The 14,354-nt window shown below is 37.2% G+C and overlaps 1 protein-coding gene across 6 annotated transcripts in view; it reads right to left on the minus strand.

Moving 5' to 3' along the window:
* The window catches only part of LRBA (LPS responsive beige-like anchor protein), a 518,726-nt gene that overhangs the window by 463,453 nt on the left and 40,919 nt on the right, over window positions 1-14,354 (minus strand). For 5 of the 6 annotated variants that reach the window (XM_036424850.2, XM_036424848.2, XM_036424851.2 and 2 more), the window contains exons 3-8: window positions 11,842-12,073; window positions 11,212-11,312; window positions 6,996-7,091; window positions 3,866-3,987; window positions 3,652-3,778; window positions 2,833-2,952 (exon numbers count right to left, since the gene is read on the minus strand). In XM_036424850.2, coding sequence (XP_036280743.1) covers window positions 2,833-2,952; window positions 3,652-3,778; window positions 3,866-3,987; window positions 6,996-7,091; window positions 11,212-11,312; window positions 11,842-12,073 — 798 coding nt within the window. Of the gene's footprint in view, window positions 1-2,832; window positions 2,953-3,651; window positions 3,779-3,865; window positions 3,988-6,995; window positions 7,092-11,211; window positions 11,313-11,841; window positions 12,074-14,354 lie in introns of those variants that run through there. The other variant, XM_036424854.2, reaches the window with a different exon arrangement.

The following is a 14,354-nucleotide window of genomic DNA, read 5'->3' on the forward strand; positions in this document are numbered from 1 at the left end:
TGCAAAAACTGCATTTAAGAAAACCCATGTTTACAACAAAGGGACAAGAATTAAAGTTTTCCATATCTCTTTGAAAGTATCATTGTGTACCTAGAAACCATTTGAAAGAATGATGAAAAACACGTATTAACCTTAGGGAATATGTTAACACTTGGGTTCTAAAGACAAACCATGCTGCTGACATTGGCAAGCTACTTAACCTCTCTGTGCTTCAGTCTCATTTGTAAAATGGAGATTAAAAAGTTCTTAGCTTACAACACTGGGGCTTTTAGAAAATAAAGGTATTTATTACAATGCCTGTAATGCAAGAAGCACTTCATAAAGTTTAACGTAAGGGAAAAAACAGGTTTAAAAAACAATACAATAATGAGAACAGTCATTGAGCAATCTGCTAATGGATCTTTGCACAGTATCTCATTTAATCACATTAATCTTCTGAGATAGATACTATTTTGTACCCATTTTTAGGTAGAGAAAACTGAGGCCTAATAGATTAAGGTAGGTCATATAGTCATTAAATGACAGATATTCAAAGAGCTGATATTCAAACCTAATCTGTTATAACAACTTGAGCTCTTAAGACTAGCATTATAAATATGTAAATACATATAGCATAAGACATACATAAAAGGAGGAGTTGGGTGGGAACATAGTGAAGGAGGTCAATAGGGGAAAAAAGGGGACATACTTTCAACAATAAAGGTAAAGTTTAAAGAAAATAAAAAAATAAAAGGAGATAATGGTGAATAGATAATACACACTTTTTATTCATTCCCCTGGTCTAGATTTATTTTATTTATTTTATTAATATTTTTTATTTATTTCAGAGAGGAAGGGAGAGGGAGATAGAAACATCTACACTAATAAAAAAGAAAGATACAAATTGACCATACCTCCATGACGCCCATCAGCCAATCAGGATGAGTATGCAAATTAACCCAGCAAAGAGGACAGGTCAGTTTGCATACTCAGGCACGAAGCGGCCGGGGGGGGGGGGGGGGGGGGGGGGGGACACGACACAGCACCAAACGGCCTGGGTCCTGGGGATGGGCACCAAGCCTATAGGCTCCAGGGACCATCACCGACCCTAGGAGGCGAGGGCAGTGGCACCAAGCCATGCCCGCAGACTCTTGGGACCATTGCCCACTCTGGGAGGCCAGGGCGGTTCCACCAAGCAGCCTGGGAGCACAGGCCGTGGCCCAGCACAGGCCTGGAGTAAAACGTTGACAGCAAATCCCTTCAGTATAATTGGGGCATTAGAGGCCAACAGAATGATCATTTCCTTTTCTATGAAACACATAACTCTGACACACTATTTACAATTAAATAAGTTCCATATATTTTGACATTTTACAGTTCTGGAAAGTTACATATAATGATCAGCAAAGTGAAAAGATGAAAAGAATTTTCAGGCTTTTAAAGATGTAATTTCTATCTAAAAGACACACCAATTCAAAAAGTGATGGTTGTATTATCCTGTAGGACATTAGCCAGATTGTATCCAATTTAGCAGTTTTATTTTAGGATGCAGGCTCCTCCCTCACCAGGGTCCAGGTCAGGGCTCAATGTGTCCTCTCACATTGATGTTTCTCTCTGTCTTTCCCTCTCTCTTCCATACTCTCTAAAAATCAATGGAAAAATATCCTCAGGTGAGGAAATAAATAAATAAATAAATAAATAAATAAATAAATAAATAAATAAATAAATGTCATATCCTATGAAAGAGACATCTTAAAAATGCCTAAAGAAATTTGTCATTTTTTTCATGGTGAAGGGACTGGAGTCCCTGTTGATGAAAACATCTTGGCGGCTGTCGTGGCCAGCAGTGGCAGCAGCAGCGGGGTGATGGGGACAGTGCCTTCCCCTGATCATCCAGATTGCCTCCTGTAGAGGGAGGCTTACTGATGACTTAGGACTGCAGGGAATGCAACTAAGCCGTAAGAAGGACATCCCCTGAGGGCTCCCAGACTGCGCTGAGGGACTCCCCCTCCAGTGCATAAATTTCATGCACCAGTCTTCTAGTCAATGATAAGAGAAAATCATTGATTAGCTGACTCCTCCACGCCCAACACGGGATCGAGCCCACAACCCATGCATGTGTCCTAACTGGGAACTGAACCAATGACCTCTTGGTTCATAGGTCGACACAACCACTGAGCCATGCCAACAGGGCTGATCTGTATTTCTTAAACTTTCTATTAAGAACATAACCTGGGGAGGAAGATATTTAAGTTTAATTCTAACATATGGGTCTTCTATTGAATGCTGAAAACATTATAACATAATAGTTATCTATAACAGCTACAAATTATATGCAAAATTTGTAAGTATGCATCATCTAACTCATTTATAAAAATTATCAGAACCCTGTAAATCTCACACATTTAATTTGATCAATGGATCAATGAAACACACTTTCAAGATATATCCAATGTTTCACATAAATCTTTATCTATAACCTATACAGAATAATTTTATAATAAGAACTGAGAAATATCTTATGTGACACATTAACACAGTTCTATTCTTGAATAGATAAGCCAACAAACATGTATGCATAGCCTGTGGTTACAGAAAACTGTGGTGAAAACCAGGGGAGGAAAGAAAAGAGGGTAGGGGCTGGGAAGAGGTGAGCAAAGAGGGAAACAAATGGAAGATAACTGTTATACTACTATAAGAATAAAAATTTAAAAACATGATAGACAAACTGTAACTATAAAAACACACCACTGTAGTATTCCAAAATTTATATTCGATGTAAAATATTTCTTATTTGAAAAGTTCATGCTTTTAAAATAAGTTTTTTTCATCTTAACATTTCAAACTACTTACATCACTGGTGTTGACAAACCATGTTATCTCTCCGTAGGAAGCTAGCTCACCATTCACATAACACCGGAGCTCACTGTTCTTCCATCGGTTATAAATGTGCACTATAGTTACCATATACCACTGAATAAGCAAAAACAGTTTTAAAAAAAGAAAGGGATATATTAATCCTTCTAATAACTCAATCATATTGATGATAACTACTATAAATTAAATAATAAATTACAATGAAAAAATATGACTATCTTAAATTCAATATTCAAGCTCTGTAATAATATTTAATCAAAGGAGCTCTCAGAGGATAAGAACTTGATCATGATATTATTTTCCAATGTTTTATTATGAAAATTTTCTAATAAACCCCTCAAAAGTTTAAAGTTTAGTACAAACACCCTCTTTCTTGCCACCTAGATTCCACAATTGTCAACATTTTGTCATATTTGCTTTATCTATCTATATACCCATCTATCTTTATTCCCATCTACCTATATATGTATATATACACATTTTTCATAAAACACTTATGAAAATAATAATTTTCAAGGATTAAAAACAACACATATTACTACTAGTAATAATAATACTAAAATTTTTGCCATTGATATTTTCACCTTGTATTTTGCTTAAACTCTATAAAAAACTAAATACCACTCTTTTTATTATCCAAATCAGAGAGGTTAATAATTGTCCATTGACTTATTCTTCATTTTCTGAGGCATTATAAACAGAGCTGTGATATCACATATTATAACAATAATATTCAAACAAAGCATCTTGAAGGCTAGATAACTTGTTAACACAACTATGACTCAGATTACATACCTTTTGTGGCTTGAAATCAAATTTCACACAATGTTGAAAGCCTTTTCCTTTCGACTTTATGGAGGTTATAATCAAACAGCCCCCAACAAAGTGAGCAGAATAACCAAGACCTTTGCTGGTTCTGAAACTTTAAAGAATAGGTTTCATTTTACCTCTAAATATCCTTCTCATTTTCAGAGTAAGATAATTAACACTAAGGAACAGAAATACATACCAATATAAATACGGTTTATCCTTATCCACATTGATGTTATTTACAGGATCCATTCTAAGCCAGGTATGAAATGTAAAACCGTTCTGATATGGCCATTTGGCTATAGGAGGTAATGCAATCGCCTAAAGAAAAAAACTTTGAGTTACTGACTCACATGAAAAACTTTTTTAGTGAAATCATGAAAATTAGATTTTACAATGCTTATTATTCTATGTTATCATTAAAATATCTAGAATCTTTATCTGGAAGACTTTTAATAATTTCTAAAATATGCAATAATGATATCTAATCAAACATTAGAAACATCCTATGTGACATCCTGAACACATTAATTTGTTTGCTTTATTTATGAAATAACAATGAACATATCAAAGATATTCCAATTAAAAAAGATAGATAGTAATATCAAAGTGGAACTTTATTGATGAAATGTTAAGATAATTGAATAGAAAAAGATGAGCAAAAAAGGAATAAAAGTTAAGGGAAAAGTTTGGATATGATATTTTGTAACAACAAATATAATGTTGAAGAGGATTTGTTTGTAACAATTTTTTCACAACATTTTTAAACTGAATTGACTTTACAACTTGATTTAAAATTTTATTTAAAAGATCATAGTAATGCCATGGGACCCAGAATCTTAAAAAATAAGAATACTAGAGAGTACTCATAATAGAAAATTCAAAACCTACAGCACAAAGCTACTATAATGAAGCTGTGTGCTATAAGATAGAAATATAGATCAATGGGATAGAACAGAAAGCCCAAAAATAAACCTTAGTATTCGTGGTCAGTTGATTTTCAACAAGTCTGTCAAAATAATTCAAAGAGGAAAGAATCGTTTTTTAAACAAATATGCTGGGATAAGTTGACCACTTCTCACATCAGATACAAAAATTAACCCCAAAAGGATCATAGATGTAAATGTAACTGCTGAAATTGTAATACTCTCATTTAAAAAATTACGGTAAATCTTCATGACACTGGGTTAGGAAAATGTTCCTTAATTATGGCACTAAAACACAAGCAACAAAAGAAAAAATATATGAATTGGACATATTTAAAATTAAAATTTTTTGTACTTTACAGGATACTATCAAGAAAATAAAAATAGCCTAGCTGGTGTGGCTCAATGGTTGAGTGTCGACCTATGAACAAGGAGGTCACAGTTCGATTCTCGGACAAGGCACATGTCCAGGTTACAGGGAGACATGCAGGAGGCAGCCAATTAATTATTCTCTCTTTTTATTGATGTTTCTATTTCTCCCTCTCCCTTCCTCTCTGAAATCAATAAAAATATTTTTAACTGAAAAGGCAAAATAATGAAAGAAAACATTTGCAAATCATGTATAAGTAACATGTACCAGAATATAGAAAGAACTCACAATTCATAATAAAAAGAGAAGTAAAAATTTTAAATGAACAAAACATTTGTAGACATGTCTCCAAGAAGATATGCAAATGGCCAGTAAAGACATTTATAAATGTCTTTCATTTCAACATCATTAGCCATTAAAAAAATGAAAGCCAAATCCACAAGAAGACACTACTTCACACCCACTATGATGGCGATAATAAAAAAGACATTAACAAGTGCTGGTAAGCACGTGAAGAAATTGGAACCCTCATAAATTGCTTCTGGGATTGTAAAATTATACTGCCACTGGAAAACAACCTGGGACTTCCTCAAATGGTTAAACATACACCATATGACCCAGAAATTCCACTCTTAGATACACACACACAAGATACATTCAAACGTATGTCCACACAAAACCTTGTACACAAAAGCCCATTGCTGCTTTACCAAAAAGTGAAATCAACTCAAATACCCACTAGTGAATGAATGATTAAACAAAACAAGGTCATTTTTATGCTAGAATACTAGTCACAAAAAGGAATGAAGCACTGCTACATGTTACAACATGGACAGACCCTGAAAACAGTATGCTAAGTGGAAAAAAAACAAATCACAAAGATACTGTATGATTCAATTTGTATGAATTGTCCAGAATACATAAACCCATAGAGACAGAAAGTGGAGTAGTGGGTACCTAGGCCTGGGAGTTTGGGGGAAATGAACAGTGACTGTTGATGAATACGATTTTTCTTTGGAGAGATGATGAAATGGTCTAAAATTAACTGGTAATGATGGTTGCACAGCTTTGTGAACACACTAAACCATTCAATTATACACTTTAAACGAGTGAATTCTGTAGTATGTCAATTATAGCTCAATAAAACTGTTAAAAAAATCATATTAAAAAAGATTTTGCTTATCATATACACAATTATATGTGTCATATACACAAATATCATTTTCAAGTTTATTGAAAATTACATAAAACATGAAAATATTCCATAAAACATGAAAACATCATAGAGCTAAATCCTAAGAGATAATATGCAAATTGACCATCACTCCAAAACACAATAGACATGTGGACACAAGATGGCCACCACAAGATGGCCAGCAGGGGAGGGCAGTGAGAAGGGACCAAGCCTGCAAGGGAGGGAAGTTGGGGGTGATTAGGCCTACAGGGGAGGGTTGTTAGGGGGTGACTGGACCAGTTGTTAGGGGAGGGTAGTTGGGGGCAACCAGGCCTGCAGGGGAGGTCAGTTGAGGGGGAACCAGGCCTGCATGGTAGGTCAGTTGAGGGGGAACCAGGCCTGCAGGGGAGGTCAGTTGAGGGGGACCCAGGCCTGTAGGCAAGAGCAGTTGGGAGTGATCAGGTCGGCAGGGGAGGGCCATTAGAGGTGAACAGGTTGGCAAGGGAGGGCAGTTAGGGGTGATGGGGCCAGCAGGGGAGGGCAGTTAGGGGCAACCAGGCCAGCAGGGGAGGGCCGTTATGGGTAATCAGGCCAGCAGAGGAACAGTTAAGCATTGATCAGGCTGGCAGAGAAGTGGTTAGGGGGTGAGCAGACTGGCAGGCAGAAGCTGTTATGGGCAATCAGGCGAGCAGTTAGGAGCCAGAATTCCTGGATTGTGAGAGGGATATCAGACATCCCTCAAGGGATCCCAGATTGGAGTTTCTACCTAATACAGAACCTGGCAGGGGTGTTTACAGGGCTATACTTTAAAGAAGCAAAAGAAAGAATTTCAAGTGACTTCCTCATTAAGATTACTTACAGCAGCGCTTTTTCCTGGAAAGTTGAAAAAGGCATCAGGACCATACTTCTGAGGCACATGCTTTAACACAGACAGCAACTTCCCAGCATGTGGAGGCTATGAAAATAATCACCAGCTCATTAACCATATTATGTACCATAGAACAAAACTACCTACTTTTCATACAGTCATACTTCGATACATCCAAGAATAACCAAATAATGCTATAAGCCAAAAAGCATAAAATAACCAGAGAAAGGTTATTTTCAACTACTTTAGTACAACAAACTCTATGCCATTTTTTTAAATACTATAAGATGTATGAGGTATTTAGTAAATATGAGCCAATATCATTTGACACTTAAAAACTCTTTCTCCACACTGCAGCAAAAATTATCTCTTAAGCCGAAACCAGTTTGGCTCAGTGGTAGAGCGTCGGTCTGTGGACTGAAAGGTCCCAGGTTCGATTCCAGTCAGGGGCATGTACGTTGGTTGCGGGCACATCCCCGGCAGGGGGTGTGCAAGAGGCAGCTGGTCGATGTTTCTCTCTCATCGACGTTTCTAGCTCTCTCTCTCTCTCCCTTCCTCTCTGTAAAAAATCAATAAAATAAAATAAATAAAAAATTATCTCTTAAAATTACCAAGTAAATCAACCCACCACCCATCCCTCTTTAAAACACTTTTTTTAAATTTCACATATAAATAATGCTTACTGGTTCTATCTTTAAGGGCATATTAAAAATAAAATACTTTAACTTTATAACCACAGTAGGAATTATTAAGCCATTTAATAAAGGTGTCTGAGGTACATGCCCAGGGTCACACAGGTAGTGGTGAAGAAGATGGGATCAGAACTCAATCTGACTCCTGCGACTATGCTTTTAACTACTATAATTTTACCTTGATATTATTTTTTCCAGTAGCTTCCTATTGCCTTTAAAATAAAGACCAAAGCCCCTCACATGACTTACAAGATACTTTATCTAGCTCTACCTACACTGTTAGCCTCATTTTGTATTTCAACTTTCTCTTCTCTGCACTCCATCCACAATGCCTTCTCTGTCATAAAAGGGCCTGAGCACAAGCTATTCCTTGTGCTAAAAATGTTCTCACTAAGCCTACTCCCCTGCCCTATAACTAAACAAATAGCATCCATCCTTTAGAGCTCATCTTCATGGTGACTTCCTCAGGGCAGTCTTCCCTAACCCTTGAGACTGGATCAAATCTCCCTATAATATCGCATTCTACAATATATCTCACTATGTAGCACATATTATACAAGTTGTGACATTACATTTATTTGATTAATGCCTCTCTGACCCACAATCTCCTCTGAAGCATTAAACAACCAACAGCTAAAATGAAAAACCTAACTTACATTTACAAGAAAAAGCAAAGGTCAATCGGATATACATTATCATTTTAATCAGTTTACAAGCAAATGAGATAAAGTGTAGTACAGTCTTTTTTGTTAAAAGCTCCAAACCATGTCACACTATAAGTGAAATCACTGGCTCCCTTTCATCACACATGGCTGCTGCTCTAAGTTATTACTAACTGTCCAAGAGTCCGACAGAATTTTACCTAACTGTTAAGTAAAAAACTTCACTTTTAAGTGATCAAAAAATTTCCCATCTACCACACTGCTTATTATAAAAGTGTAATGACAAGTAACTACAATCACACTCATTTTTTAAAATAAATTAAAAAATGAAATAAAAATTAATTCTGCATCTGAAATAAAAATACAGTATTATAGCATTTCCATATAGAGAAGTCATTCCTCAAAATTCCTGGTTCTATAAACCAATCAACAAAATACACCAGCACTTTCACCAGCCAGTGTGGCTCAATGGTTAAGCGTGGACCTATGAACCAAGAGGTCACTGGTTAGGTTCTGGTCAGGGCACATGGCAGGGTTGCAAGCTCAATCCCCAGCAGAGAATGTGCAGGAGGCAGCAGATCGATGATGTTTCTCTCATCCATGCTTCTATTTCTCCATCCCTCTCCCTTCCTCTCTCTAAAAAAATCAATAAAAGCGCATTAAAAACAAAAAAAGATAAGCACTTTCCTTCACAGACACTGCTGAGAGATTATACACTGGGAAAGCTTTTCAAAAAATAATTTATGTTGTAAGATTTTTTTTAAATGTTCATGCCCAGCCGAAACCAGTTTGGCTCAGCGGATAGCGCATCGGTCTACAAACTGAAGGGTCCCAGGTTCAATTCCGGTCAGGTGCATGTACATTGGTTGCAGGCACATTCCCAGTGGGGGTGTGCAGGAGGCGGCTGGTCAATGTTTCTCACTCATTGATGTTTCTAACTCTCTATCCCTCTCCCTTCCTCTCTGTAAAAAATTAATAAAATAATAAAAAATAAAATAAAATGTTCATGCCCAGTGATATACAGTTTCTATATGTAAAAACATTAAAGCAACTATTAAAATATGCTAGGCCTGGCCAATGTGGCTCAGTGGTTGAACGTCGACCTATAAACAGGAGGTCCTGGTTCCACAACTGGCCAGGGCACATGGCCAGGTTACTGGCTCAATCCCCAGTATGGGGTGTGTAGGAGGCAGCCAAGCAATGATTCTCTCTCATCGATACAAATATATTTTAAAATAAAATAAAATAAAATATGCTAAAGATTTCCAATGATTTAAAAGACAACATGGACATAATGAGGTAAAAACAGAAGATATTAAAAGGATATTCCTGCCGGTTTGGCTCAGTGGATAGAGTATCAGCCTGCAACTGAAAGGTCCCAGGTTCAACTCCAGTCAAGGGCACAGGCCCAGGTTGTGGGAGGCCTAGTGGGAGGCTTGCAGGAGGCAGCTAATCAATGATTCCCTCTCATCATTGATGTTTCTGTCTGTCTCTCTCCCTCTTCCTTCCTCTCTGAAATCAATAGAAATATATATATTTTTTAAAAAAGGAAGCAAATTTACAGAAATAAAAAATGTCTGAAATTTATAGAAAAGGTAATCTGAAATTTTTAATGGATGGAATAAACACAGTACAGAAGATAAGTTACCTTAAAATACAGCAATAAAGCAATCTAAAATGAAGCACAAAGAAAAAAGATTGGGAAAAAAAGTGAACAGATCTCAGTGACTGTGGGAGACTCAACAGAGCTACATGTGTCTGGGCAATGTGGCTCAGTGACTGAACATTGACCTATGAACCAGAATGTCAGTATTTGATTTCTGTGCAGGGCACATGCCTGGATTGCAGGCTCAGTCTCCAGTAGGGGGCGTGCAGGAGGCAGCTAATCGATGATTCTCATCATTGATGTTTCTCCCTCCCTGGGAATTAATTTTTTTTTAATTTGAGAGAGAGAGAGAGAGAGCGCGAGCGCGCGCTACATGTAATTAGAGTCCCAGAAGAAAGAAAAAAGGGACCAAATTTTTTTTAATAATGAGCAAAATATTTCCAAATTTGATAAAAATTATAGTATAACCCACAGATCCAAGAACCTTAACAAAGATAAACACAAGGTAAATCACATAAAGAAATAAAAATTGCTGAAAATTAGTGATAACATCTTAAAAGTAGCCTGAGAACTAGAGTTTGATACAAATAAGCTAGAGTGTCTAACCATCTTAATACAACAGAGTACATAACTCAGAGCACAAATTTAAATACTCTTAAACAAAGCTAGATTAAGGATTAGCTAGCAGATGCTAATCTCTAAAGGGCACTAAAGTAAGTCTAAAAATGTAAAATGGAGAAAATTTGCTAGTATTCTAAGGGAGAATTAACTAAGCAGTAGAAAAAAAAACAGTTTGATAAGGCAGCTAGAGTTCAAAATAAGTTGATCATCACATCATCCACTAAGTTGCATCTAAGGAGGTGGATCCAATTACCTAAAAGGTGGTGGAGTAGGGGTTTGTTCATTGAATGGGCCATTCGTATGTAAAGGCCATGGTATACTACTCATATCAACAGAAAAAGAATCTGGGTGCTGCAACCCTAAAACTTTTATTTATTTATTTATTTATTTTTGTCCTTACCCTTTTCCTAAAAAAAAATGTTGGATATATAGTGAAGAATAGCAATGTGAAGAAGGACCAATTTACTGCCTAAAACACCCAGTTCCCTTAATCTACATCTGTGTCAGGTCATGGCAAAACATCTGTATAGATCTAAATGCTATTTTAATTGATCCCTTTCCTTCAATTTGACATCTGACCCCTCTGTATACTTTCAAATACCAAAGAGTACTTAGTTTTATTTTACCCATTGTCCTTTATCTCCTTGAAGTTTACTGAAGAATAGCTTTAGTTCTCGAACTGTCAAATTATAGCTAGCCAGCACTCCCAACATGTCAACTAAAAGATCTGGAAACAAAGAAAACAACAAAATAATTAAGCTACTTATATTTCTTGAAGGATTAAAATATACAGTGCTTAAGAGTTCAGACACTAGAGTTCCCGTTAGTACTCAAGTATTTCTTAAATAAATATCCTATATAATAAAAAAGTAATATGAAAACCAAGCGATGGAACAATCAGTCACTATGATGCACACTGACCACCAGGGGGAAGACGCTCAATACAGGAGCTGCCCTCTGGTGGTCAGTGCACTCTCACAGGGGAAGCGCCTTCAGCCAGAAGCCGGGCTGATGGCTGGTGGGCGCAGCAGTGGTGGTAACAAGCCTCTCCGGTGGGGAGTGGGCCTAAGCCATCATTTGGACATCCTCCAAGGGCTCCCGGACTGCGAAAGGGCACAGGCTGGGCTGAAGAACACACACCTCCCGCCCCACAGTGCATGAAATTCCAGGATACTATCAATATACAAGAAAAATACAGTACTTAAGAATCAAACTTTATTTCTTCACATCCATTGTACCACAGGAAAAAACCATACCTGCTATCATACTGTCAACTTTTTCAATTTTCCCAAGCACTTTTTCAACAAGGCCTACTTCAGTGCAGACTTGAAGATTTCGTATGCTCTTCTTCAGAATGGCTGTAAACATGCTCCAAACTTCTGCTTGGCAAGTAATGTCACATTTTTCTAGTAGATCCACCATGCAGATGATACTCTCACCTTCTTGGATAATGAAATTCATTTCCAAATCAAACTGCCCACCTACCAACTTTGAAAAAAAAAAAGGAAAAAAAAGCATTAGTACTTCTTCATTCAATATAACTGGAGCATGCTCCTAAGCTTTGGCTTGGCAATTATCTGTACGCATTCTTTTCTAGGTCTTACAACATTAAAAGGGTCTTTGTTAAACACACACGCACACACAATCACACCCCTATAAAAATCTCAAAAAAATCTTCAAATTAACATAACATAAAGTCAAGCAAGACTTTGAATATAAAAATGCAATTTTTTTCCCAACAAATATAAGATATCAGGTAAATCACTACCTACTGCCCTGCTATGAGTACAGATCTAACTTAAGCTCTTTAACTGCTTCTAATCCAGTATTTCATTTATGAATTATAAATTCTGTGAACTACTCATAGCAACCTAAAAGTCCTTCACTACCTAAATATGGTATGAGTTCACAGTAAAAGTGAAAAACTAAAAATGGCTCAGAGCAAACACAAAAGTCAAAATTTATATTTGTCAAATTCATGGTTTACTATATGTATATATTTTGATGCCTCTCCTTTCCCATCAACCATCAGGATAACTTTAGTCACACACACACAAGGTCAGAAGTCAAGAAAATTTATTTCATTGACTTTACTATCAGAAAATCCATCCAGAGAAAGCTGTACTGGCCAATCCCCACCTTGCCATATCACCAGAGCCACCTCCGACAAACAGAAGGTTTTTTAAATTTTAACAAATCCCAATTGTTTGAAAGAACTGAAATTCTTCTGCAATTACTTTTGCAAAGCTATCATTTTTTAGAATTTTAAATCTACATTACTGGTATTTTGTAGTTTTCAACATACAGATTATGGTTATATATTGTTAATAATCTTGAAATTCTGCAGGTCAGAGTTACCTATGTGAAATCAAGATACATGATTAACAAAGATTAAGTATCAGGTTGCAGAGCTATCCCTTTAGAGTAGATTTTTAAAATATCACCTATCCATCCTCCTGTCCTTCTAAACACTTCTTGGTTTTTTTTCCCCCGATGCATTCCTAAACCCAAAAGGTGGGCAAGGATTAGGGGCAAGTGAACTTCACAAAACAAAATCCAATAGTTTATAACAAAGATAACTAACTGGAGATTAATCCAGGAAAGCAAGGAAAGTTCAGAATTAGGAAATCAATTAAAACTCCTTGCAGCCAGAGATCAATATATGTCCCAGTTTCTGCCAAAGATATACACTGGCATGAGAAAGAAAAGAAAAAAAGAAAAAGAAAAAAATGAACCACATAATCCAGTATCTGCAAGCAGAGAGATACGGATTCCTGGTGAGCAGCGTGGTAAAGGCATTTGGTTCTTCTAGGACAGTGGTCGGCAAACTCATTAGGCAACAGAGCCAAATAGCAACAGGACAACAACTGAAATTTCTTTTGAGAGCTGAAAACCAACTTCTGCGCATGGGCCACGAAGTTTCGATCGCACTGTACGTGAGTGCCCACGTGGTATTTTGTGGAAGAGCCACACTCTCAGGGCCAAAGAGCCGCATGTGGCTCGCGAGCCGCAGTTTGCCAACCGCTGTTCTAGGAGATTTTAGTGTCTGGTTCTGGCATTATCAGTAAGAAACAGTGTAAGGAGATGACAGCCAGGTTTCTGCTAAAAGAACCCCTTGCCGTGACTGAGTCAATTCACCTCGCTGCGGTCCTGGTCATGAAGTATACATGCTCGATTCCCTAGCCCACCCAAACATTCTATAAGCTACACAAGAACTCTAACGTAGACTTTTTTGGTTTTTTTGTGAATATGATTTGCTTGTTTTGTCTTTTTATATTCTAAAATTATTTCAAAAGTTCAAAAAGTTGTAAAATAGGATAGTTCCTGTACATCATTTACTCAGCCTGCCCTAATGTGAATATCTATAATATATATATAAAAACCTAGTATGCAAAGTGGCCCCTTGGGAGTTCAACTGGGAGACCGGGAGTTTGATCACTCACTACAAGATGTGCTGATCACCATGGGGCAGCACGGAATGAAGGAAGGCCCCAGCCAGCAGCCAGGAAAGGGAGGCCCTAGCTGGTGGCCAGCAGCCACTAGGGACCCTACCCATACACAAATTTCGTGCACTGGGCCTCTAGTATCATATAATCATAGTAGCACCTTTAGAACCAGGAAATTCACACTGACATAATGCAATTAAGAAATCTAGCCAAAATCGGTTTGGCTCAATGGATAGAGCGTCGGCTTGGGGACTGAGAGGTCCCGGGATCGATTGCGGTCAAGGGCATGTACCTTGGTTGCGGGCATATCCCCAGTAGGGGGT

This window comes from Pipistrellus kuhlii, unplaced genomic scaffold (assembly GCF_014108245.1).
Source record: "Pipistrellus kuhlii isolate mPipKuh1 unplaced genomic scaffold, mPipKuh1.p scaffold_m20_p_8, whole genome shotgun sequence".
In the NCBI taxonomy this organism is placed as follows: Eukaryota; Metazoa; Chordata; class Mammalia; order Chiroptera; family Vespertilionidae; genus Pipistrellus; species Pipistrellus kuhlii.